The sequence below is a fragment of the Thunnus albacares genome, chromosome 3 (assembly GCF_914725855.1).
Source record: "Thunnus albacares chromosome 3, fThuAlb1.1, whole genome shotgun sequence".
Taxonomy (NCBI): Eukaryota; Metazoa; Chordata; class Actinopteri; order Scombriformes; family Scombridae; genus Thunnus; species Thunnus albacares.
The window spans coordinates 15695554-15721770 of NC_058108.1; the positions used below are offsets into that span (position 1 = coordinate 15695554).

At 39.8% G+C, this 26217-nt stretch overlaps 2 protein-coding genes across 2 annotated transcripts; both read left to right on the forward strand.

Annotated features, from left to right (window-relative positions):
* The first annotated feature begins 653 nt into the window (after window positions 1–653).
* Window positions 654–11161, forward strand: LOC122978828 (GTPase IMAP family member 4-like). Its single transcript, XM_044345853.1, has 2 exons — window positions 654–701; window positions 8584–11161. Exons 1-2 carry the CDS (start codon window positions 677–679, stop codon window positions 9603–9605), a joined length of 1047 nt encoding a protein of 348 aa, XP_044201788.1. The 5' UTR covers window positions 654–676; the 3' UTR covers window positions 9606–11161.
* Window positions 11162–12631: 1470 nt separating this feature from the next.
* si:ch211-151p13.8 (uncharacterized protein LOC562078 homolog) lies at window positions 12632–24970 on the forward strand. Its single transcript, XM_044344658.1, has 6 exons — window positions 12632–12799; window positions 15122–15202; window positions 17110–17246; window positions 17415–17568; window positions 20119–20244; window positions 22012–24970. Exons 2-6 carry the CDS (start codon window positions 15184–15186, stop codon window positions 22110–22112), a joined length of 537 nt encoding a protein of 178 aa, XP_044200593.1. The 5' UTR covers window positions 12632–12799; window positions 15122–15183; the 3' UTR covers window positions 22113–24970.
* The last annotated feature ends 1247 nt before the right edge of the window (window positions 24971–26217 follow it).

The window sequence follows — 26217 nt, forward strand, 5'->3', positions numbered from 1 at the left end:
GCCCATGTATGATCAAGATGGCAAATGTCTGGGAAAGAAGAAAGAGGGATGAAGGGAGTGGGAGAGAAGGGGGGTTTCTTGACACACACACACACACACACACACACACACACACACACACACACACACACACACACACACACACACACATACACACACACATCCATACTGAGATATGCACACTTACACGCATGCACTCACGTGTGTGCACATGTAAAAAGGTGTATATTATTTTATTCTCATGTCACCTTGGTTTCTCATGCATTGTCTTTTTTTTCTTTTTCTAAAATTGTGAAGTCTTTAGGACTGTAACAGTGAGAAAGGTGTACTCCAACAAACCTGATGGCACAAAGCTGAACAGATTGTGAAGGTAATGATTTACAGGAACATTTCCACATTCTGGAGGTCTGCACAGTGTGCAAGGAGAGCAAAAGTGGGAAAGCACCTGAGACAGAAATAAAAAATGTTAAAGTGGACGATATGAATACAAAAATCTAATTCGTCAACATACATATTCAGCACAAATCCATATCAAGATTCAGTTCTAGTTTTATTGTGATGTCTGAAGATATTTGTGGGTGTGGTTTGGCGCTTTGTAACCATCATATAAAGAGTCGTAGCAGCAGAAAGACTCACATCTTCACTTCAAAGGCACTCTGCACTCTATAACCCAAACATGGACAACAAACACACCACCTGTGGTAAGTTATGATAATATGTATTAAACTTTCATCCACAGGCTATTCCTTAACCTCTGAATATATATATACCTATAGAGATATACAAGGGAGAACTGAAAATTTTGTTGTGTTCATATTCATTAAATCCTAATTTTTCTTGAGTGGTCAGGTACAACCACTTAAGAATAAGAAGTATATACATATATACCAGGTAGAACTGAAACTATTAATTTATCTTTAATTTACAGATATGGAACCTCAAAATGTTCAATACTGAATAAATATAAAGACATTAGTAAATAATCATATGAATAAATTGTATGAAAAGTATAAACAAAATGAAATAGAAGAAATGATGACAACTCAATTCATTATGATGAAATGGCATTTAATAATAACAAATTTGTTATCAATCAATCTTTTTCAGCCAACCTGTTCCACTTTGTGCCATTAGGTCTGTTTGTGTGGATTTTTCTCACTGTTACAGTTTTAAAGACTTATTTTATTTTATTGCAAAAAATATTTTTCTGTGTTCAAAATGTCCCAACACACGCTCAGGAATGAGGCACAAATGTAATTCCATAGGTGACTGATGCAAGGTAAACTAATGTAAAAGTTGTTACCTATGACTCCACTAAATAAAACTAAGTTACACAAACTATTATAATTCTCATCTGGGTTTATTTTTGTCACAATTACCACTAATCAGGGATGCAGGATTAATTTCAGACGTTTTAGGCTTATCTTGGACTTTTAGCTAGGCTACTTAAAATAAAAATTTCCTGACAACTCTGATAGAGCTCAGGATTCATCCATAACGGCTGCTTTGTTGGATGCCCTATTTCTATTTACTTCCTGTTGCTCGCGTTGAAAGCGCTGTAGGACACGTTGTTATGGATGAGGAACAGCTGATTCATTTAGTTGAAATGAGGCGTTATCTCTACAATACCTGCTCATTTCACTACAAAAACCTAGCACTAACCATCATGTTAAAAATTTCCAGCTTATATAAGTCAGACACTGATAAAGTCAGCAGCAACATTTACTGTTGGCAGTAAAGCACAGTGTAACACATGTGATCCTCCGTTATCAGGTGTTATCAGTACGGTGATGGCTCAAGCTGGATGGAGGAAGGGATGATCACAAACAACAATATTTGGTGGAGTCAGTGGAGAGCATGATATATCATAGCAAGGTATTCCAAAGACCTGAAGGTGCTAATATGTCTGCAAAAGCTGATATGTGTAACATGTGTAAATTAAATGATGACACCCACAGTCTCTTGCTTTATTGTGAAAATTAGCAATAAATCTTATACCGTTGGAAAGCCTGTTTATTTCCCTTTTAAATGGTGCCACATTTGTAAGGAACGGAACGATAAGGAAAAGCAGAGCTGAGTATATGGGTTGCCAAATCTTCTCTGCCAATGCCAAACAGCTTATTTTGCTGTTGCTATTGACTCTTGTTTTGAGCTTCTGGTACCCCCAGGTGCTGTGAGCATGGACCCTGCTACAGTGGTCAGTAGGTGTCTGCTCCAAGAATTGGCATGCCACGTTTGACTGATCTGGATAGGGCCCATGCGATAGGGCAACACAGACAGGCTGCAAAGAGGGTGTCCCAAGAAGATGACACCCCAAGAGGACCGTTTCCTCACCCTGTCAGCACTTTGGTACCGTAGCTTACTTCTACAGATTTGCAGTCAAGGTTTGCAGGACGATATTGTTACAGCTGGCTCAAACACCAAACATAATAATGGACACCACACGAGTAGGAATGTACTACATATGAATTTGTTAAAGTAACTTAATGAAAATGGATAAATAAATGAAGACCAGATACCTAGCACCAGAAAGGTGCTGCTGCAGCAGGATGGAGAGAGAGAGAGAGAGAGAGAGAGAGAGAGAGAGGGGGAGAGAGAGAGAGAGAGAGAGAAAGAGAGCTGAACAAACAGGACCTGCCTATATAGACTCAGGACTCAGTCCTCTAATCAGCACAGGTGCCTGCCAGACAGATGATCAACCTAAAGGGATCAAAAAACATCAAAACAGGATGTAACACTCCCCCCCATAAAGATGGCACTTAAATGTGACATTATTTGTACACACGTGACAGAGCATCAGCTACAACATTTTCCTGGCCTTTCTTATGGCGGATGTCCAAATTGTAGTTTTGAACCATGTTGGCCCAATGCATAACCCTCTGGTTGCTATTGTAAATGCGATGTAGGAAACAACAACAGGCTGCACAGAGGAACCAACATATATTTCAAAGTGCTGTAGAGCCCACAGCAAAGCCAGAGCTTCTTTCTCAATCGTGCTGTAGTTCTGCTGGGTCTGTGAGATCTTTTTGGAAAAATAGCGGACAGGGTGATCAATGCCTGCTAAGTCTTCCTGAATCAGAACAGCTGCAGTACCTGTACCACTAGCATCAACCTCAAGCTTGAACGGAACAGCGAAGTTGGGGGCAGCAAGAACTGGTGAATTACACATGACAGCTTTCACAGCTTGGAAGGCCTGCTCACATCTGGAATCCCACACCAACTCCCTAGCAGGACTGACAAGGTCAGTCAAGGAAAAACAATAGTTGCGAAGTTACGACAAAAAGCCCTATAGTAACATGCTGGTCCAAGGAAACGCCGTAACTGGCGCTTGGTGATGGGAGCTGGGTACTCAGCAACAGCACTGATCTTAGCTGCAAGGGGGCGAACCTGTCCCTGACCTACTTCCTTGCCAAGATAAGTGAGGGTGGTTTTTGCAAACTCACATTTACTCAGGTTCAGGGTCAGTGAGGCATTTTCAAAGTGCTAGAAAACAGGCAGGAGAGTATTCATGTGACTCTCCCAGTCAGGTGAATACGCTACAACGTCGTCTAAATAGGCCTCACAGTTAGTTACACCAGACAACACTGTCCACATGAGTCGCTGAAAGGTGGAAGGGGCGTTACGCATGCCAAATGCCATTACAGTGTACTGAAGGCAGTTGTCAGGGGTGACAAAGGCAGAGATGTCAGAGGCTCTCTGTGTTAAGGGAACTTGCCAGTAACCTTTCAGCAAATCCAGCTTTGTCACATAACAAGCTGTTCCTACCCTATCAATGCAGTCCTCAACACGAGGAAGAGGGAACAAGACGGTTTTGGTTACACTGTTAACTTTCCGATAGTCTGTGCAGAACCTAGGAGTCAAGTCAACTTTTGGAACCAGTAAACAGGGTGAACTCGAAGAACTGGTGCTGGGAACTGCTAGACCATTGGTTAACAAGTACTCAACCTCTTTCTGCATTAATTTACACTTGATAGGGTTCACACGATAAGGATGCTGCTTGATCGGAGTACTATCAACTACGTCAATATCATGCTGCAATACATTTGTGCAAGTGGGTACATCTGAGAACAAAGCAAGATGGCCACGTATCAGCTGGAGAATATCTTCCTTTTGAGAATCAGCAAGATAGGACACATGAGTCTCTAGATTTACCAACACTTGTGAGTTCTGCAGCCGGGCACCCAGAGCAGGTGCATTGTCCTTGGTCACCATCATCAGCAGGGCAGGTGGAAACAACTGAAGCAGCAGCAATACAACTCACTTCTTTTGAGGGGCTTTGTTCCTCTTGGGACTGGGCAGCATATAACTTCAACATATTGATATGGCACACACAAGACTTACGCTTTCTGTCTGGAGTACAAATTTGGCCGACGGCTCTCTGCCCAGACGGCTTTCTGCCTGACAGCTCTCTGCCCAGACAATCCGGCACAGACAGCATGCAGCCAATCTCTGGTCTCATAGGGCTGCCAGGAGGCCTGCCATGACTGCCCTTCACCGTCAGGCCCCTTTGCGCTGGTGTCGGCAACATGTGCACTGGAGCCTGAACACATGGAGGAACGTTATGTTCAGTGATGACTCCAGATTCTGCCCACGGCAGTTGGAGCATAGGGTCAAAGTGTGGAGAAGACACTGAGAACGCTATGCTGATTGCTGCACCGAAACATCTTTTGGTGAGGCAGTGTGATGGTGTGGGGTGGCATCTCCCTCACTGGAAAAACGAGGCTTGTCATCATTGGAGGCAATCTCAATGCAGAGAGATATCGATATGAGATTCTGAAACCAGTGGCAATCCCATATCTCCACAGTCTGGTGTAGGAGAATTTCTTAAGCATTGAAGTTCTCTGAAGAATGAAAAAAACAGTGATGAATCTTTCTCTCTTTATTCTTACATGCCATAAAGAAGGGCACACAGCCATTCTGCCGAACAACCAAACCGACCAAATCCTCCATGATAACAAAGCTCGCCGCCACAGAGCGGGGTTTATCAGAGACTACCTCCAGAATTTGGGAGTGGAGAGGATGGAATGGCCTGCCAGCAGTCATGACCTCAACCCCATTGAACACTCGTAGGATCAGCTTGGGCGTGCTGTTCGTGCCAGAGTGACCAACACAACCACGTTGGCTGACTTGCGGAGGAGGTGCCAGGCTGTTGTGGCTGTGTATGGTTCTTCCACACGCTACTGAGGCTCCTGTTTGTTAAATGAATACATTGTTAAATTGCCAATATGTCTTGTTTCTTCAAACTTCAATCATCCAATCCACCAAACACCAAACAAGAGTCAATGGCAGAATAAGCTGATTGGCATTGGCAGAGAAGATTTGTTCATGGGCGCAACCCACATACTCAGCTCTGCTGCAAGAAGCATTGTTACAACGAAGAAATCTACCAAACACAAATTTCCTTACTTTTTGTGCTAAGTTTATATATATATACTTTTAGATACTGAATCATTTTGGAATAGATTATATGATTACAGGGCAAGCTTTTGTAATGCAAAATGCTCTGAGGTGCTCTGGATCTATTTGTGTCCCGGACTGTCTTCGTCAACGGTGGCTGAGTATTACGGATAGTATAGCGCCTCCCAGTATCCAATACTGAAAAAATAAACTTTACTTCTCAAAATCAAAGGAGAAATAATTAAAACTGATGGCCATAATATTAACCTATCATGATATTGAGTTATTAAGGACTCTTTCATGTTTTTGTGTTGAGAAATGGTAAAGATATCATTAAAAAAAACATTAACATGGTGACAGTGAGGAAAATACTTTGGGCAGCGGGTCCTCCACCCCACCCACTGATGTTCACAGCATTTTATAGCGCTACGGTCTGGTTAATATTGGAGTGAATGGACAGCCAGAGCAGTTGCACTGAGCATTTAATAATGATGTGTATGGGTTTACATTGGCGTTATGGTGCAGATACACCGAAATCTGTCGACTAATGTCAATACGACGGATTCCATTCATTTTCCATTCATGTTGAAAATGGCAGAGCGAAAACCAATCACCGCACAACTCGTAGTACATCAGTCAGAGCCGTGCACAGACATTTTGGGGGGCAAGTGCTCAAGCAAAAAAAAAAAAAAAACGGTACTAATAACTGAATACATGAATTCACATTACACATCTGTTGGGTTGTCTCATTGATCAGCAGGCAACGCAGCAACGACGCTGCTGCAGTATGAACACAAACACACACACATGCACAGTGAGCAGAGGAGCCAACCATAGCAACTTTGATCAATTTTACAATAAATAGGGAATCAATCAAACTGTCAAACTGCATATCACCAGAACAATCCTGCAGTCTTTTAAGAATAAAATCTACCTGAACTAGAACTAAATCTACACTTTTACACTCAGGAAGTAAAAGTTCATCAAGTTGACCTTTGAGTCCTGTTCACCAATAAATTCAGACTCTTTCTCAGAGTAGAAACCCCTCAGAGAGTAAAAATTAAAACTATTATTCTCGTCTGCTTCAGTTGAACCAGAGAGGAAACTGTAGACAGAGGCAGGATGGAAAGAGGAGAAAGAGGTAGTCCTACCACCTTAAAGATGGCTGGCAGATTGTGATTTTAAGTGTTTAAGTAAGTGCTGGGCGTGAAGGGCAAGGAGGGGGGAGGTGTGTGAGTAAGGGGGGAAAGCAGGTGGCTTTAATAGAGCTTGCAGCTAATTGCTCTGATGACATCTTAAAGCCTGTCTCCCCAAAAAACCCTTCGAGCCTGAACCTTGCTGCTAACAGAAGAGCTGCTGACCCAGGAGAGGAGAGGAGAGGAGAAAAGAGGAGGAAAGGAGAGAAGAGGAGAGGAGGAGACAAGAGATAATGAGGAAGGAGGAGAGGAGGAGAGGAGGAGAGTTATCCAAATATGATTGCATAGGCTATTAACCACATAATGCATATTTATTTGTTTCAGTTGCCTGATAAAGGAACGAACTAGCCTACCGAAATTCACTTGTTTTCATGGACGACGCTATTTTATGCCAGACTAGCTTGCTTGTTGTCAAACTTAATGGTGAGCTATTGCCTAAGTTAGAGTGGCTGCATTGAGATGTTTTAATAGTGGTTTAATTTCACAACAGTTACTAACAATGCCGGGGCTTAGGGCAAACACTATCATTACCTGGCTGTCACCAATGAAGGCTGGTCAGGGAGACGTGGATCATGCTACTCTGCAGGGCACTTGATTTGCATGTGTTAACTGGTGGCTGTGACATGTCGAAGATGGAGTGGCAGGGGCTTGTATGGTCTGACAGAATTAGAACTCAAATGCAGTTGTCGGGCATTACACGCTTTTAATTGAGAATTGATGTCATGGGCCAATGCATCCAGACGTGTCCTCACCATAGTAAAAAATAATGCATGTAGCCACTATGACATCACCCATTGTTTTGTGGACTCACGTTTTGAAGCCTTGAGTTTGAATTTTGACTTTTGCCATCTTGGATTTTTGGAGCCAGAAGTGTTCATATTTGGACAAGAGGGTCAGGCTGACCCTAACCATAAACGGTATAAATATGGATGTAGCCACCAGTTTCTGAAGAGCGGTTTTGAAACAAGCCACCTAGCAGCTAGCGACCTGTCACTCAAAGCAGCAACGTTATTAATTATGCATAATTTTATTGCTTAATAAAATATGAACGTGTGACTGTAGGATGAAATCAGCTATAGAGTCCTAAACCATTTTTTGTACCAGGCTGTAAACATGTTTATTTCTGCTGTTAAGTTGGGCATTTTAACATCTACGGGTCTACAGGGATTGACTTGCTTTTGGAGCCAGCCTCAAGTGGCCATTCAAGGAACTGCAATTTTTGGCACCCCCACTTCATGCATCTCATACAGACGCTAAAGGGTGCCCTGTGCGTCAGTATGAGAATGGTCTGGAATGTCAGCTTGTCTGTTTCGGAACGTTACAGACATGGCTGTGCACAGCCCGGTGAGAGGGCGGTGACAACACCAAAATGTATCAAAACTTGAAATGACATGAAATAACTGTGTGAAAAATGCCTCCATGAAGTAAAAATTGTCTTTTGAAAAAAGGCATTTTGAAATGAAAAAATCTGTTATGGAATAAAAAGTAAAACTCTGTCATAATAAGAACAATGAACTAACATTTCATGAACATGAGTTGAGTTTTTAATCATTTCTAAAATAATTTCACAAATTATCCATGTGATTATTTATTAATATAGTGATTATGATAAATTCATTATTTATTTAACATTTATTATTTTGCATTCATTTTCCTACTCATTTAATCAAATCTACTTCTGGCTTGTCTTCTTAAACAAGTTATTTCTTTGATCATTGTAAAAATTAATAATCTCACATACTTTTATCTGACTATATGCTCTGGATTTTCAGAGAGCCGTCACTTTAAATAACGAGTCATAACAATGATAGAATAATGAAATAATTCAATGATTCTTGTAGATTGTTGATCCATACAGTTCTATCCATTTGATCAAGACATGTTTTGCTATCACTGCAAGAGTTGTATTAAATAAAATAAATCTACACCCTGATGTTGATGAATTCTGAACTGTCAGTACGTATCTAATGCTTGTCATTCTTGTACTCAGCACCCATCAGAAGAAATGACACAGAGCTGAGGATAGTGATGGTGGGGAAGACTGGAATTGGGAAGAGCGCCACTGGAAACACCATCCTGGGACGACAGTGCTTTGAATCAAAGTTCAGTGCTAAGTCTATGACTGTAGACTGTTCTAAGGGCAAAGCTGTGGTGCATGGACAACAGGTTGCTGTTATCGACACCCCGGGCCTGTTTGACACCAGGTTCGGCATGGATGAAACCACTAAAGATATGACCATGTGCATCTCTTATGCTGCTCCTGGACCCCATGTCTTCCTGGTGGTCATCAGGCTGGGAAGATTCACAGATGAGGAAAAGCAGACGGTGCAGAAGATTCAAGAAGTCTTTGGCCAGGCTGCAGACAGATACAGCATGGTGCTCTTTACTGGTGGTGACCTTCTTGAAGATACCACTATTGAGGAGTTCTTGGATGAAAGTCTAGACCTGCAGGAACTCGTAGCCAGATGTAACAACCAGTACCATGTCTTCAATAATAAACTGAAGGATGGTGCTCAGGTCATTGAGCTGCTCCAGAAGATCAGAAATATAGTCCAGAAGAACGGAGGAAGCCACTACACCAACAAGATGTTCCAAGAGGCTGAGAGAGCAATCGAGCAGGAGAAACAACGCATCCTCAAAGAGAAGGAAGAACAAATACGCAGAGAACAAGAGGAACTGGAGAGGAAACTAAAGGAAAAATATGAAGAAGAGATGAAGAAAATGAATGCCCAACTCCAGGCTGACAGAGAGAGGGAGAAGAAAGAGAGAGAGGAGGAGAGGAAGAGGGAGAAGGAGGAGATGAATGAGGAGAGGAAGAGAGAGAGGGAGGAGAGAGAGACAGAGAGAAAGAGAGAGAGAGAGGAGAAAGAAAGGGAGATGACAAACATGATGAATAAACTAAAGGAACAGCATGACAGAGAACTCAGAGAGGAAATAGAAAAGTTGAACAACAGTCATGAAAGTTCAGCTAGACATCAAGCTGAAAGGCGTCATAGATGCATAATCCTATAATCAGTTCAGTGAAATCATCTTGTCCATTGTTCATTACATCGGTGGTGTCAAAGAAATTAATTCAATTTCAACTTAATCATAAAATGAAGTTCATTATTAGTTTAATAATATATAATTGGCATATTTGAAACATTCCTCTCTAACTCCTAATAATTACATCTTGGGGCAAAAAATAATGTGTTGAATAAATCTTATACTATATGTTTAATGAACACATTACATTAACTTTATTAAAAACATAATTAGTCAGTTAGCATATATGTATATTTCCCTAAATTCAATATGTTGAAATATTCCAGAAATCTTTTAGTTCTTCAGTTATTTTAGTTTGAGAGAGTCACATGACCGAGGTTTGCTAGAGTATGTGTTTTCTACTGTATGCATGTATGTCTGATAAGTTGAGTTCAATTGCATTTTGCTGTAATAAACAGTAGAAGAAGTAGAGGTTGCGAACCAGAAATAAAACCAGTCGCCTTGACCATCTATGAGAGAAAAATGGAGAGAAGTCTTCAGGAATTTGTTTTTGTTTGGGCAAGTTGTAATTGTTCTTTCATGCCGGGTAGAATTGGCCATGTTTTCATGCAAATTCATAAGAATATCTGGGGAGATGCTGACAGTGGAAACAGCTGATCAGTTATGTTGGCTTCATCAGAACTTATTAAGTAAAGGTGTTTCTATCTCCTATTTAGCACATTAACTCTTTTTCGAAAAAGGCAAAAACCACCTCAAGTGAGTGTAAAAACTTTTTTGCGAAATTGAGGAAGTTTTTTCAAATTATGCCTTTTCTAATGCGATACTTTAAAATGTACATTAATATACGTTGATGGAAACACAAAGTTCTGTGTCTGTGATACCATTGCTTTTTAACAACTTGAATAACTGCCATATGCTATGACGTTTAAATGAATGAGCCTTGTTCTAAACCTAACAAAGGCTACCCATGCCAGAGTTTTTAAGCATTTCAAGAAGGTCTGGTGTTGCCCTTGTAAATGAATGTTCCCACAGCTAAAAACAAACAAACAAGCCAATCAGAGGATTGGACCTAGGGATGGGGTTTAATAGCATTTTAGCAAATTTGAATCCCGTATCGAATCCACTTATCAAATCTTATTTTTACCTTTACCTGTTTACCTTTCAGGAATTCCACCAGCTTAGGTGTGTGGTCATTAAAGTGAATTGAATTAAATTGAATGTGCAAGTAAAAAGGCTCAACGACTCAAAGATGTCGAATTAACATTTGCTGGCAGAAACATCACAGTTTTTAGTGCTTGCCTAATTCATGTTCACAGTGTAGCAACAACCTGAAGGTAAGATGAGCATTAAATGCATCTGACACATCCTGTATGTATGCATGTATTCTTGTCCTGATTCAGAACTATTAAACTGATCATATTAAAATGTTGATATGAATCAAAGTTTAACTGTGAGATTCTTAAATTGATGTGGGGTGATCAGCTAGGGGTTGCTACTCTGTTGGTCCCTGTTGAACTACGGAACACACATGGTTCACTTGTGGCTGTACAGTGGTGTTACAGAGTGATGTGTCTTCAGCTGACTACAGACAGCAGCAGAGAGCACATTCACCAGAGAACAGATAAACTTTTCACTTTAGTCTTAGCATTAACCTTAATTTATTACAGCTGATCTAGCCTGCTGCCACTGTTTGTTATTTAAAGCAGCAACAGCGAAAGCAGCATCACTGAAAAATCATTTTGAATGAAGATCTGAGTAGGATGGAAACGTCCTGATTAAATTTGCTGGCTTGGAGTAAGTGTGAAGTAGTTTTTTCATTGACTTGCTTTTTGTCCCCTAAAGGGAGGTGAGTCCCCACAAGTGACTTTGTAAACAGATTTGTGTTCTCACAACATGAGTAATAGGCCTACTTGGTACATACATACATACACACACACACACACACACACACACACACACACACACACACACACACACACACACACACACACCCCTTAGCCTAGTGCTCTCATTTAATCAACCACATTCAATCACCCCCATCAACAGGTAAGTGGATGTAACAAGACAGCGTGTTGGAGAGTCTGTTCTAAAGCATCAGCTTTGTCATGAAGAGGAAATGCAGGAAAGAAATCACTGAGCACATCACCAAATGCATTTCTCGCTGCTTGTGTTTGGCACAATGTTAGAGGATGTTGGGCCTTTGTGGCAGCCCAGTTTGATAAATACATAACTATTTCTTCCAGATATGATTTTAATTTACCTGTTTGATGGAGCACCCTTAGAAGATGTGTGCCAAAGAGGCCCTATCTGATTCCCACTGCTATGTGCAGCATGTGTGCTATGCACTGATACTAATCAGTACAGTATTTAATTTGCTTGTGATAAGAATGTGTTGAGGTTTTCAACAATTTTCTGCTGCATTAAGAACCTTTATACCGCAGTTACAGCGAGCCAGTACGACCCTCAATACTTTGAACCAAAGAGGGAGAAGAAAAAGAAATATTAACATGGATATTTACACCATCAAATTTGGATACTAAGAAATATAGTCATTTAGAGTAAAATATCTCAACAACTTTTGGATATATGAAATTTTGTATACATGCATGGTCCTCAGAGGATGCCAAATGACAGGGGTGGCCACTGCCTATAGATTTATTATAATGTTTAGATATGAAACATATCATACCCCCCCAGAGCAGAGACTGTATATAAAGGTACCTTAAGAGCAGAGGCTGTATATAAAGGTACCTTAAGAGCAGAGGCTGTATATAAAGGTACCTAAAGAGCAGAGGCTGTATATAAATGAACTTAAAGAACAGAGGCTGTATATAAAGGTACCTTAAGAGCAGAGGCTGTATATAAAGTACCTTAAGAGCAGAGGCTGTATATAAATGAACTTAAAGAACAGAGGCTGTATATAAATGTACCTCAAGAGCAGAGGCTGTATATAAATGTACCTCAAGAGCAGAGGCTGTATATAAATATACCTAAAGAGCAGACGTAGCTACAAGCGCGCGACGCGAACGTCACGCGCGTGTCCGCTGAGAGGGTACATACTCGCGCGCACGAAACATGCTGGAGCCTTCTCCCTGAGTCTATTCAATGCAGTAGGGACGAATACTAATAGTTTCTGCTCAAGAGGGGAATAACGACAGGTCACTGCTGGTGTTATGGGTGTAGAAAGGCACAACAAATGCCCAGCACATCCACACTGAACGGTGCGTATCTCCTATGTGATTGTTTTCTATGGCTGATAGCGGCGAACGGCGGGAGGGCTGCTGCAGGATGCTGAATTGATGGGCGTGTGTCTGTGTTTTAAACCGATCGAGACAGTTTTATCCATAAGTCCACACATACCAATAAGCCTGATACTATATTTCAAATTGTAATATTGATTTGCTGTGGTAAAGCCTGGTGTGCTAAAGAGCTGTACGAGACAGTCAAATAATGTCTGCTCGGGTTGGTTGGATGGTTGAGAAGGAGGGACACTCACCCCAGAAATGGGACATTATTCTTTAGTAATTCATAATAAAATGCTGTTGGTTTCGCTTTACTTTACTTATAATTAGTCCAAAATGTTCATATACCTTTAGTTTAATTAAATTAATTAATTAGATTCATCTCTTAGATGAATTTAGTGACAACTCCCCAAAAAATCTTCTTTCAGGGGAACGTGTGTTTGTTTTCCTCTCTGTATCACAACCTTCAATGCAGACACTGTATACTGTGTCCCAGCCTGTCAAAGATTTCTGCTGCACTGTAAGAGAATACATCTATATATGAAATTCTGAAATAATTTAAAAACTGCTGACAGTATGTTAAGTTAAGATTCTGTTTACTGTATGAAGGCATCCATATAACCCCATGACAAGGAGAAATGAACTGCACACCTAAAGAACTACAACAGTTAAAACTAAACAGTTGTGAATATCTGATTAAAAAGTGACTTGTTTGGAATAACAAAAACCGAGAGCCTCTCTTATTATGTATTTCCTCCTCTGTTATTCAGTGATTCCACTCTCTATCTTTTGGAGTGATCAGCACCATTATCAAAACATATGAACATGAAGAACATATTATGGCAGATTCTCAATGGCATTTCATCCCATTTGCTACTTTCAAAAGGAGAGGATGTTTGCCTTTCCTATGAGAGCAGTTACTCACTATCTAAGTTACTTATCAAACAAAACACAAACAGGCTCTTGTGGCATAGCAGCTTCAAGATATACTACTATCAAAATACTATAGCTACTTATAATTTTACACTAATTTGCAGTGTATTTTGTCAAGAAGAAAATTCTCTTTGGAATGAGAAAAGTGGCATTACAAAAGACACAGATGATGTTTTTGATCCAAATGGTGAATTGTGCTCTAATTAGGGCTGAACAATTAATCGGAATTTTATCAAAAAAGCAACATGGCCTACCGCAATTTTCAAATCGCAAGGAGAAATGTGTGTCAAAATATTATTTTGAATTAAATATTGTCATGCTGCAGAGATGTCCTGACCTACACATTATATTCTACAGAGTTAAGAAAACACCTTTGTTTGGCACATGATTCAAAAATGATCATATCCTCTAATATTGCAAATCATATTGCAATTATAATATAGGTTAAAATAATTGCGTTTAGATATTTCTATAAAATTTTAATTAGTAATACTAAAGATAGTATTCATTACTATCTTGGATTGTACAGGTTTTTGTATTTTTGTTACTGTGCACAGTGGAAAGAGTGGAGGGATTTATGTAAAAACAAAGTAAATCTATATTTAAAAAGTAGTTACTTGATGTTTTTCATTCAATACTACCCCATAAAATGTATTACAAATGAAATACCTCTGTATGCATGTGACCACATCTAAAGTCAACGGTTCCAAAGCAACACACTGAAAAATGGGTTGAAAAACCTGCTGTCACAGCCTCCTCCTGACTGCATCCTGGATCTCTCTCCAAGAACTCTCTCACTCACTGTCTTGTGAATATTTTTAGTCTCTGTTCAGTGCACACTTGTGAAGTTTCTCTTTGAATGCATTCATGTTATTGCACTTTGTGGTACGCACCTAAAAGTGATCAGAGTGGTTGTGTGAAGAATGAACAAAAAGAGAGCTTGAGGCGGATGTTCAAACCCTGCCTACCTTCACTTTGCACACCTGTCCAGTTGCTGCAGAAAGTTGGTGTGATGTCACATTGTCGGTTTCAGAAAGTTGCTAATTCTAATTCCAAGTTCAGAAAGATGCACTTTGACAGGTACTTTAGATTCTCTACACTGTACAACATGTACAGTTTACATGTCAGCATCTTCTGCTATAACAAACCAGACAGCGAAGTGTGGGACAGAGAGACATGAAGGGAGTGATGTATAAGATCAATACATATATTGAGGGTTTTGTGATATTGATACACTGTCTGTCTCATATAAAGCCTGTAACAGCAAAGAGACTTCAGTAAATTATGCAACACAAAGCTCAACAAGCTCAAACATATAACATGTTTCTGTCTCTGTCCCTCTCTGTCATTGTCTGTCCTTATACTCAGGAGGTCAGTGATGACATCAATAGGGTATTGTCTGACACTTCCAAGTTCCTAACAACATAACCATGGCGACAGGAAGAAAAGGTACGTTTGACACTGCCTGTGTTCATGTGTTAAATGACAATAATTTGGCCTTCATACGATTATGTCTGACTGTTATCACCAGAGAGCAGTGTGCCTCTGGCTGTCAGTGGAAAGGGCTTCTCTAACAGATCAGTGCTAACACAGAACAAGACTAGGTCAAAACCTAATATACGGCTGGATCGACCTTGTATGGTCAATGTGTGAAACTGTGGCCAGTTTGTTACAGGGATAGTCAGTGGTAGAGTCTATAATGTGAATTCCTGGATATTAAATGTTCATCTGCAATTTTCAGTGGTGGACCGAGTAATATTTGTTGTTAAAGTGTACTAAAGTAGCATCACATGACATGGTGAAGCTACGTTTGAGTAAAAAAAGCAGGTTAAAAATGCAGTTGCAAGAACAATATTTTCCACTCATATCTTGGGATGTTTGATTTGAAGGAGAACTGATTTTACTTCTAATTATAACTGTTCTAATTATTATTAACTCCCCCTGCTCTTTCATCTGTTTCACTCTGTGGATGTCTCATTTTTCACTGTATTGAGTGTTTTATCAGTGATTGTTATTATGGGTGCTTTACTTGTGCTTTAAGGAGGCTGTGGTGGAAGTTATAATGAAAGTTTTGACAGCATTTTAGTGCAAATTCAGGAGGCTTATCTCTGCCCAGTTATAGCAGTTACAGTTAAATCAAGCACACCTGCAGAGCAGCTGCCCCACACTGAACTGATATAACAGCTAGGAGTCACATGTTTTACATGCAAGACGCATGTTTTAATACTGTTGTTCATCGTTTATGATGTGAAAACATCAGAGAATCAAAAAACCTTGCGTCCAGGTATTGTTCAGTTATAAAATCCAAACACACCGCAGAGCGCTTCTCCTGCTGCCTGCTGACAGCGCTGTCAGCCGGAGAGTCGATTACACTGGATGGTAGAGTAGGAGACAGTAGAGACACTGGTTTGTGTTTGTTTAAACAGGAGTTCTCTTTATTTAACACCAGAGCTGAGAGTGTCAGAGCTCGGAGCAGGAAACACAGTCACTCTGTGTTGCTTCTGTCCTCTGCTTCCATCATCTCACGCCTATTCATTTTAAAAGAGAGGAGTGGGGAATGGGAAAACTCCAACACAGCCAGCTGACCAATGGTGAAACTTCATCGGTCAGCCAGTCAGTCACAGACACCTGCAGTTATAGGGTTTGCCCGTCCAGCCAAAAAAGAAGGGGAGCCACAAAAGAATCAGAAGTCACACAGGTTGAGTTCTTTGTCCTTAAAGTGCTGTATAAGTGTGTGTGATGATGCAACACACCCTCTTGCCTCCATATATTGGACTTCCACCTCTGGCAGCAGGTAACTGTGCTGCTTTAAGAATGCCCCCTCTAATGTTTTTATCGCTCCCAAGAGTGAGAGAGAACTACATCCCAAAATCTTCTATGATATTTTTAAAACTCAGGAAGTCAACAGTGAGTGGGGGAGTTAATTTAGGGATTTGGGAGTATCTGTAACAAAATCAAGGAAGGTGTTTTTAATATCTAACTCTCGTTAGACTCTCGTGTCTGTGTTGTCTATGACTGAGAATAGCTCACTTCTGCACATTCTAGTAAAACCTTGGTTAGTAGTTGGTTCTAGTACCATAGTTATAGTGGTGTTGTCTAGCAAGTTTGGGCATGCTGTTGATTTATCCAGATGTTTCTGTTGACTTACACCTTAGCTGTCATGTTCAACATGTATTAAACTACATGTTTTTGCTTAAAAGCGACTCTGGCTGTTTAGATTTGTTGTTGTTTTTAGTCATTTGCTCCATAACTGATCAATCAATCAAATTAAAATTGATTGATTGATTGAATTGATTGATTGGTTGATTGATTGGTTGATAGATGACATAAAGCCGGTATTCTCTCTCTGTCACCAGGCTCCACCTCTAAAGCGGGTGGGGTGCGTTTCCCTGATGATGTCGAGCCCCCCGGCTCTCCAACTCGCAGAGATGACCTGTCAAACCTCTCTACTCTCATTGCTGTCCTAGAGAAGGATGGCAGCTACTTAGTCAAGGTGTGTTCATGTGCATGGGTGTGTACATGCATCATGGCCTGTTATATTCAAGCATTCAGTTGCACTTGTACTTGCCATTGACCAGACAAAAGTTATATACTAATGTATATCTTATCAAAGTGTGTGGCAGTTAACTCTTTGCCTCTACTCTGTGGTTCCTCTCTCCAGGCTGGTTTCCTGAAGAGCCACCACTGTTATGAGATTATCTTCACCGTCCCAGATGTCCCCACGCTAGGCAAAGAGCTCTCCTGTGTTCCTTCCTCCTCTCCGACTCGGAGGTCTCCCAGTCTCCGGGTCCATCATATTAACTCCACACTGGAAGGTAAGTCAAGGCCTCAGCAGGGGAAAACAGTTTGCTTTCTTGCTTAATTGTGTGAGACCAGTTTGGACCAGTTAGGAAAAAAGTAGAGAGTCTCTCTGTCATTATTAAGAAGGTGAGATTACTACTCATTGAACTGGATTTATCTATAACCTTTTAGTATTAAAGACTGCATGTCAGTGTTAACAAACATTTTTACCTGCAGTGAGACAGAGCAGTGTTTACTAATGCACTTTCAAGTCTCTCTTTATTTAGTTATTTATTACTTTTTATGGTGTATTTAATACAGTGGTATTTTTAGTCTACACAAAGCCTCATAACCTCATCAGTAGTGGGGCTAAAAATGTAAACTTTGTGTCTTGGGCTTTATTCCTTTTGGAGTGGGAATGTGCTCAGTGAATTTCACTGCCATCTGCCCATGAGATTAATATATTTCTTGTGCACTAGTAGAAATATTGAACTGATGATGAAAAGTCAAGGGTTCAGCAGCATCCTCTGGGGACAATGGCTATCTAAACAAATGGTATTACAAGCACTGTGGATATTGAAACACAGCTTTTTAACTCAAACTGCATTCAAACTGGGATGAGCAGCAATGGTTGATGAATATACAGAGCAGGCCTCTGTATCTGCCTCCATGATAGCTGGCTGGACTGGCTGTGTGCAGTGTGCTGATTGGCTCGTTGCCCAGTCTATCCATCTGCCTCTCTTTTTTTTCTGTTTCCCCCTTTTCTGTAGAGTCTCTTCACAATCAATCCAATAGAGGACGAAGAGGTTAAAACTCTGTTGTCATCAGACGGTAACCTAGAGACTGTGCATTAGTAGAAATTCTCTAATTACAACACACACACACACACACACACACACACACACACACACACACACACACACACACACACACACACACACACACATACACACACACACAAAAAGGGAAACATGAGCTGACCTCTGGGATTTCAGACTTGCTTTTTTTGGCAACATATCCAGGTTTACATTTATATTACTGGACTGATCAATTGTTAGCAGTATTCTCTCTGGGCCAATGATTTCAGGTGGCTCACTACCATCTTGTCAGTTACTGGAGCCAAGGAATTCAAGATGAAGCAGGAGTAAAGAGACTGGGTGGAGTTAAGGTGGGATGAGCAAACAGCAGCCACCATAGCTGATATCTCTCTCCTAGCCCGATGCTCTTCCTGTAGCAACTGTTACTCTGTTGCTGTGGGTTTTCCTGCAGAGGGTTTCTTTCACTAGCAACAACATATCCCGTGGGTATGACCCACTGGCATGCTGTCAACACATTGAGGTGCTGCAGTTGTCATTAAAAAATGTATTTGTTATTTTTTCTTTTTTTTCTTTTTTTTTTTTTTTTTTTTTACAATTTATTACAAGCTGTGATATCAATTTATCCCATGGGTATGGACAGTAAACTCCAGGAACAGGTTTCAGCTTTCCAGGATAATCAAACCTACTTGAGCTATTGAAGCTAGTACGGTGAGGGCAGACTTCCACTCTTTCAGCCTCCCTCTCCAGTCTGCCAAAAAGAAATAATGAAGCTTGTGCATCAAATATGTACCATGCAGCTCAGGAGACTGACACTGTTTTGATGCATAACTAAGTGGGCAGTACACTACACATACAAATAATGTTGCAGCCAAGCGGCAACTACCATGGCTTGAGGCTGAAGTACCTGAAAGTGCCCATGACAGCTGCTAGATCCAACTGACTCCCATTCAAAAAAACCTTAACTTTTCTCTTGAACTACCATGTAAATCATTGTTTTCAACGAGTTGTTATGGTCTCAATCTCTAAATTCAGGCTAATAAGTGTGCTGGTGGTCATTTTGGAAATTATTGCTCCATTAATAAGATTTGAAGACCTACAGTAGCTTTGATGTCTGCCATGAGGGTATTGATTGACAGCTGTGATTGACAGTTGGCTCACCTGCTGCTTTTCCCGGCTCTGGGACTCACACTGAATTGGACTACTGTCGCAATAACTATTGTTAGCTAAATTAGCTAAGTTAGCCCAAATGTGCAGCGCTCAGCATTCCCAGTAAGCAAGTGTTAGCTTGGGTCCGAGGTAGCAGGGGTGTATTTCCAGAGTGTGAAAGGCAACACCCTGCACTCTTTATTTTGAAATGGAAAAGATGACGCCGACCATAAGCTGTAACTCTGGGCTTCAAACCAGCTGTAATGCAAACCAACGGGTGATGTCACACCTCGCTACGTCCATCTGTATAAACAGTGTGTGCTTAGAGCACAGGTAGAAAATACAACTCCTCTACGTCTGCATTTGATCTGATGACCTTGCACAGACGAAGGAAATGACTGTCCCTCTCTCATGCTATCTCTTCTAATTTATCTCTGCCTCAATACCATTTCCCTTGCTCCTCTCCATTCACGTCAGTCCAAAGAACTTGTCTGATTGGCCAAATAAGACTCTTTCTATGCAAATCTAATTAAACACAAAGATACAAGAAAAAACAAACAAAATAGTGTTAGTGAATGTATAAATGTATAAATGATGAACCCTCTCCCTCCCCCACTTTAGGAGGAGTAAAGGTGACATGTGAGTACAGGACTCACCAGGAGGGGGTGCTGCAGGAGCAGATCACTATGGTAACCAGAGGGAGAAGAGACAGCAGTCTGAAGGTCAGACTTCAGGCCAGGGTCATTGGTAAGTGCGCGCGCGCACACACACACACGCACGCACACAGGCACGCACGCACACACACACACAAATACTTGTCTTTCTTCACAACTAAATGCCTAACCCTACCCCTTAAACTAACCTAATGCTAATTCTAACCTTAACATTAAAACCAAGTCTTAACCCTCAAACAGTCCTTAGAAGTAGTGAGTCCTTACTGTAGTAGTAAGGACCAGCCAAATGTCCTCAGAATGCAAAAATGTCCTCACTATAATGATGTAAAACTGTAATTGGAGGATAGAAAGACAGACATACACAGCTGTATGACCCATAAATTGATCTGGTCTGCTATCATGAAGGATGTCTCAATTTCCTTTTTCTGTCTGGAGGATTGTGGAAGTCTTTCATTAATATCTGAGTTTAGATTTTTAATGTTTTCTGATTTGCTAGTATCTAGTTAAAATCCTTGTATTGTGTTTTGATTGATAAAGTAAGCTTACAACTTTCATAGTTCATCAGGGAGATTTTTATTTTCATTTGTCCATTTTAACCTGTATTATGGATAATGTTATAGTCAGGGAGAGGAGATGAGTCTGTTGCCTTGCAGCATCAAACACATTTTAATTAAATGTCAGTTTCTATGAGGCTAAACATACCTGTAGAAATCCTGGGTAGAGAGTATATTTTGACATGAGATATATTTACATATTTCCACTTTCCATAAAACATATGAGCTACCAGCCACGTTCTCATCATAATGTGGATTATTTGATAATGAATTTACAGACAGAATATTAATAAAGGCAAATAATTAATAATTAAAAAAACATTGCTGCCAGTATAAATGGCTCATGTCCATTAACATGACAAGACATATTAGAAGCACCCAAATCTGGTTAAGCTATACAGTATTTAACAGCAAGACCAAGTACAAACAAACTTTATAAAATGGATAAATGGAGCCTGCTTTTTTATTTGCTAAATGGTCATGGTATGAGCACCATACACTCAGTGGTCATGGTATTATAATATACACAACAGTGTCATGATATAGAGAGTAATGGACAATGAACAGACAAGACAAAGTGTGTTAATTCAGCTCTGTCTGAGTCTGACACCTGTAGGAGGAATGTGCTGTCACTACTTTCCGTGCCAAGTGGGTGTTCAAATAACAAAAGGAACAAATGTGAAAAAACAGCTTGGCAACACTAAGCTGACTTACTGGAAGAATCTTCATTTCACCAATGCCTTTCAGCACTGGGCCTGGGCATCAGGAGATTTACAGAGTGTGTAAAAAAAACACAGTCCTGTACAATCCTGTATACTCTACAAGAAGGCTGGATCCTCATTATCCAATAAGAGCTAGACACATGGATGGCCAGCCTCCAAGGGATGATGCACTACCAGCACAGAAATGAAAGTATACAACAAAATGAATCATCAACAGCAGGCATTTCACAGTCACAAAATACCATCACAAAATAAGGATATCATTAAAAAAAACCTGGGTACATGTTTAAAACTGTTCAAACAAATAAGAACAGCAAAACCTTTATTAGATATTGTTAAGAATGCCATACAGACTCTCTAATACTAAAATCTTCTTTCATTCCCCTTGGATCCTCAGGTTTCCTAAGAAGGTTAATTCTTCAAATAAGTCATCTTAATGTTGTTGAGTGACAACACCTAGCAAGTGTCAAGCAGGAGTGAATAGCAAACTGATATTTTATCTCTCACTCAATGTTTTTTTCTCTTTATCTATCTATATCTCTTTCTTTCTCTCCCTCTGTTCAGACCCACACCATGGGACTCCCATGCTGCTGGAGGGGGTGAGATGCCTGGGTGCTCGGAGAGACGCCCACACAAAGCACAGCAGCGACCGTAAGAGGTTGTGATCAAAAGACACACACATACAGTACATGTATTTACAACAGTATTATTCAGTGACTGGGCCGAGACACAGAGTGCTAGTACACTCAAACATCAAAATTTGTAGATATACTTGACTGGAAAATAATGGGTCTGTGTGATGCTATGTTTTGCTATTGTGAAATACCAAGTATTCCTTGGAAAGTAATAGATAGAACGAATACTGTAATTAAAATTGATGCGTTTTCACAACAATCATGCTGAGTCATGGGTCCAAAACTATAGTTTCTTGATAATGAGACTCTGCAGCTCTGGATGGGCTTTGATCCAATTTAGATAGCCATGAAGCCTCTGTTGTTAGAGAGGTACAGTAAACCAGCACTGAACACATGCCAGCCTGCACACACACACATACACATCAAGTAGAAATAAAAATAATGATGAGCACCGCACATATTAGACTACAACTGCAAATAAAGAGATGATCATTTTTTCAGCAATGTCCCCACTTCCTTTACTATGTGTACCACTTACCACTAAGAACATTCTTCAGAATATGGTACAGTATGTTTGTTTGTATGCATGTGATATACACCCCAAAACACAGTAGACTTGCATAATTTGGTAGTTTTATGAGTGTTACTGATCCAAGCCAGTCACTCATCTGTTACTTAAATGGCTTCAAAAGCAGAGCCAGCTGGCCTGGTGTCACCCACATTTCTTTCAGGTCTTCTCCTAAGTTTACTATTTGCAGGCAGTAATGTTGAAATTCAACATAAGTCAAATCACAGTAAGGACTTTGCTAAAAACTAGATGTTGTTAGCAAGGTTTGTGCAGGATGACCCATGTTTACCGCTGTAGTTTCCCATTGAATATTTGACTGATTTCACCTTATGTTTGCCCCAATAGAATTCTCACTGTATTACTGACCAATCATGTTAAGACAATGAATTAAATTTAAGTGACTGGAGTTTAGTTGGGACCACTTGCTCAAGTGCACTTTAGCAGCATTGACAGTTTGCAATAAGAGCCACTTGTGACTGCACAGCAGCTTTCTTAACCAATCCACCTGTCTGCCATCACACTTTACAATCCCATGACAAAATGGGGGTATGCCATTCCTCTATTTCTAAGTAGCCATAAATGATGATGCCATAAAAAGATGAAATCATGAGGACTTTCCATATAACCACACTGTCAGTATGTATTTTTTTAGCTGTGGCTGGCTATTAAATGTCTATAAAATGCAATATTTCATTTCAAAGTATTAAACAGCATGATACTATTTAAATAATTTACATATTAACACCATTCTTCAAGACCAATAATATTTATTTTTACTGTTTGTGGCGCATTGTTGAGTCTTAATTGAAAACAATCTGTCACTCTCTGACTGGACAGGACATGTCATTATTATGATTATTATTATCATCTGCACATCTTTTATAACTAAGGAGTACTTTGCATTTTTTGTTCTGGAAAAACATATTTATCTGCCTTAAGCTTATTTCTGTTGATGTCAGCATAGTATTCTTCATGTGATGACAGCTTTCATCAGCAAATGATACATGTTAAGTGTGAGTCGTTTTAAAGACACTGCTAATGTTGAAACAGAGAAAGAGATTCAAGAGTTTTCCCCTTATATTTGCATGATTTATATGTCATGAAGTATAAATGAATCAACTGTCCTGACCAAACAACTACGACTGGCCAGGTGAATGATAATGAGCCTTAGTGGTGACAGAATGTGTGAAATGTTTTTGTTTTGTTTTTACCATATTGTATTTATCACATTGTAACTTCAACAAAAGAAAGCTGCAAACAATAGTGTTACACTTGTTTATTACAGGAATAGACCAAGTATTAGGTAGATTGTCTGATTTGAATAAGGTTTGAACAAGACTACTATAACACTACTATAATGTGTTCTTGGTAGATCATCAGCGCCATGCCAACATTTCAGCATATACTCTGTTGAGTCGTGCTAGCCCTTAAGCATACAATACATGAGTGATTGCATGCTGTGTAGCCTATTGAGTAGTGGCAGTTAGTGCTCATTTATAAATTGCTCTTAAATTGAAATTGCAATTTGAAAATCTTTAGAGCTGTGATGGTAACCAAGCCATCAGTAATAGCCAAATAAAAATGATGGTATTATTAACAATATCTTAGCAAGCTGGCAGTCGAGTGTAATGTCTGTCACAGGAAAATATAGCTCTCACAAACTAACATGAATTCTGTGATTTGACCAAACTACAAAATTGAAGATTTGGCTGTTGCCTTGCTCTACATGTCACTGTCTGTGCTACCTACCTACAACAGACTAAGGAGAGAGAGAGAGAGAGAAAAGAAACATTCATCATATTCATATAGAAACAAGATAATTGTATGATTGTGGTTGATACAAACTTATCTTGTTCAATACTAAGCAGACAACAGACAGACTTTGAGATTTTGAGACTTTGAGATTTTTTTATAGACAGTAATTACACAAACACAATATTGGTCAGAAAAATCACAATTGGATATTTTCCTCAAATCATTCAGCCCTAGTGTTAGTTAAGCAAAGCTAAGTTGAGGCTGGTCGGCTTCATAGTAACACTTTTTCATACCAGTGGTATGTACTCAACATTGAATGTTTACTGTAAGTGTTGGAATAGAGCTCTGATGCCTCTGATCTACCAAATGATTAATGATTCTCAGTACATTTTCTGTTCATTTAGACATTGTTGATTGTGGATGTGTGGCCTCCAGTGTGTGTGTGCGTATCATGGTGTAATACAGTAAGTATTCTTTTGTATTTGTGTCTATAAGGACTATACCATTTGTCTGTTTACCTGACCATAAATAAAGTACCCTCTCACATTGTCACATGTAAACTATACATGGTTGTGTACTTTTCTTTAATTGAATGAATATTACATATTTGCCTCTCATGTCTTCTGATCCTTCCTGTGAACTGTCATGTTATGTCATGTCAATAGTGTAGGCTTCACTTAACTTTACAAAGGAGGAGCCAGAGAATGTCCTTGTTTGCCTTTTGCAGTATAAAACAAATGTCATACCCCAACCAACTTGACAACTTTTTGCTGTGGCTATAAAGTTAAATTTGGAAACTGACAACATGCCCACAGGCAAGAGAAGGCTGACAAACCTCACAGAAAAATAGATCAATAATACTCCGGCAGTCAGCAAGGTTAGCTGTTTTTCAGTGTAATAATAATTTCTTGTCGGTAAGAATTTCCCAGCTGGAAGACAAAGCTGGCATGGCCTGAAAATACCTTACAAATCCCAGGAGGCAAAGGCAAACCTGCAGTAAACCTTCTTTCTGTGTTCCTGCGTGATCATATCTGTTTGAATGGCATAATGCTTCCTCTTCAAAACAGCTCTTTTCCTTTGTGTCTCGGTTTGCTATGACTAATGTGGACCCACCCTCCACACACACACTCCTGGAATAAAAATCTGGAGTGATCAGGTATCATCTTCAGAGAAGATTTGAAAGTTGACGATCAACTAAGACTGTTCACTGTCAATGTTAAGAAACGGAAAGAGAGGTTTTATCACATGATTTGTCAGTTTGATCTGTGAAGAAGGAAGTATACTAGTGCACATATAAAGGAAATGGGACACTAAGGTAAGAAACCTTGTGCTATCTGAAAATCTGACCTTTTAATCGGGTTTTTGACTGTATTTACCCTGTGGTAAAATTTGTGCTGTTTCTGGTTAAAGTTATCTGAGTCTGAAGGTAAATGCAGCTCTGTTCTGCTTCGTGTTTGCATAATAGCTGAGGTAGACAGGAGGGACACGGAAATTCCATCCATATCAAAGAAGAAAGTCAAAAAATACCCATCATTAACAACTTTATCACTCCACTAGTCAAGCTGTATGTGTAAATACAACAATTTTCCAGCCCAGATGTTGATAATTTGTCAGATAAAGTGTTTTTGCAGAGCATGCCATTTTGCCATGCCTTTAAACATGACAAAATACAATATATTTCATTAGAATTTAAATTATTTTGTAATGTCTTGTCATATATTCAGAAAGCCTCAAAAATGGTCCCATCATGTTAAAGCTCAGTTTAAGATTGTCCACTTTAGAAAAACATTACATCTTAATAAAGCTCTGCTT

Excerpts from the sequence above, each read along its gene's own strand:
- si:ch211-151p13.8 (XM_044344658.1), top strand. Across the intron at positions 17,247-17,414 it reads ATGGCAGCTACTTAGTCAAG|GCTGGTTTCCTGAAGAGCCA; the intron begins GTGTGTTCATGT and ends TCCTCTCTCCAG. Across the intron at positions 20,245-22,011 it reads ACTTCAGGCCAGGGTCATTG|ACCCACACCATGGGACTCCC; the intron begins GTAAGTGCGCGC and ends CCCTCTGTTCAG.
- LOC122978828 (XM_044345853.1), top strand. The coding sequence starts at position 677 with ATGGACAACAAACACACCACCTGTG. Across the intron at positions 702-8,583 it reads CAACAAACACACCACCTGTG|CACCCATCAGAAGAAATGAC; the intron begins GTAAGTTATGAT and ends TCTTGTACTCAG.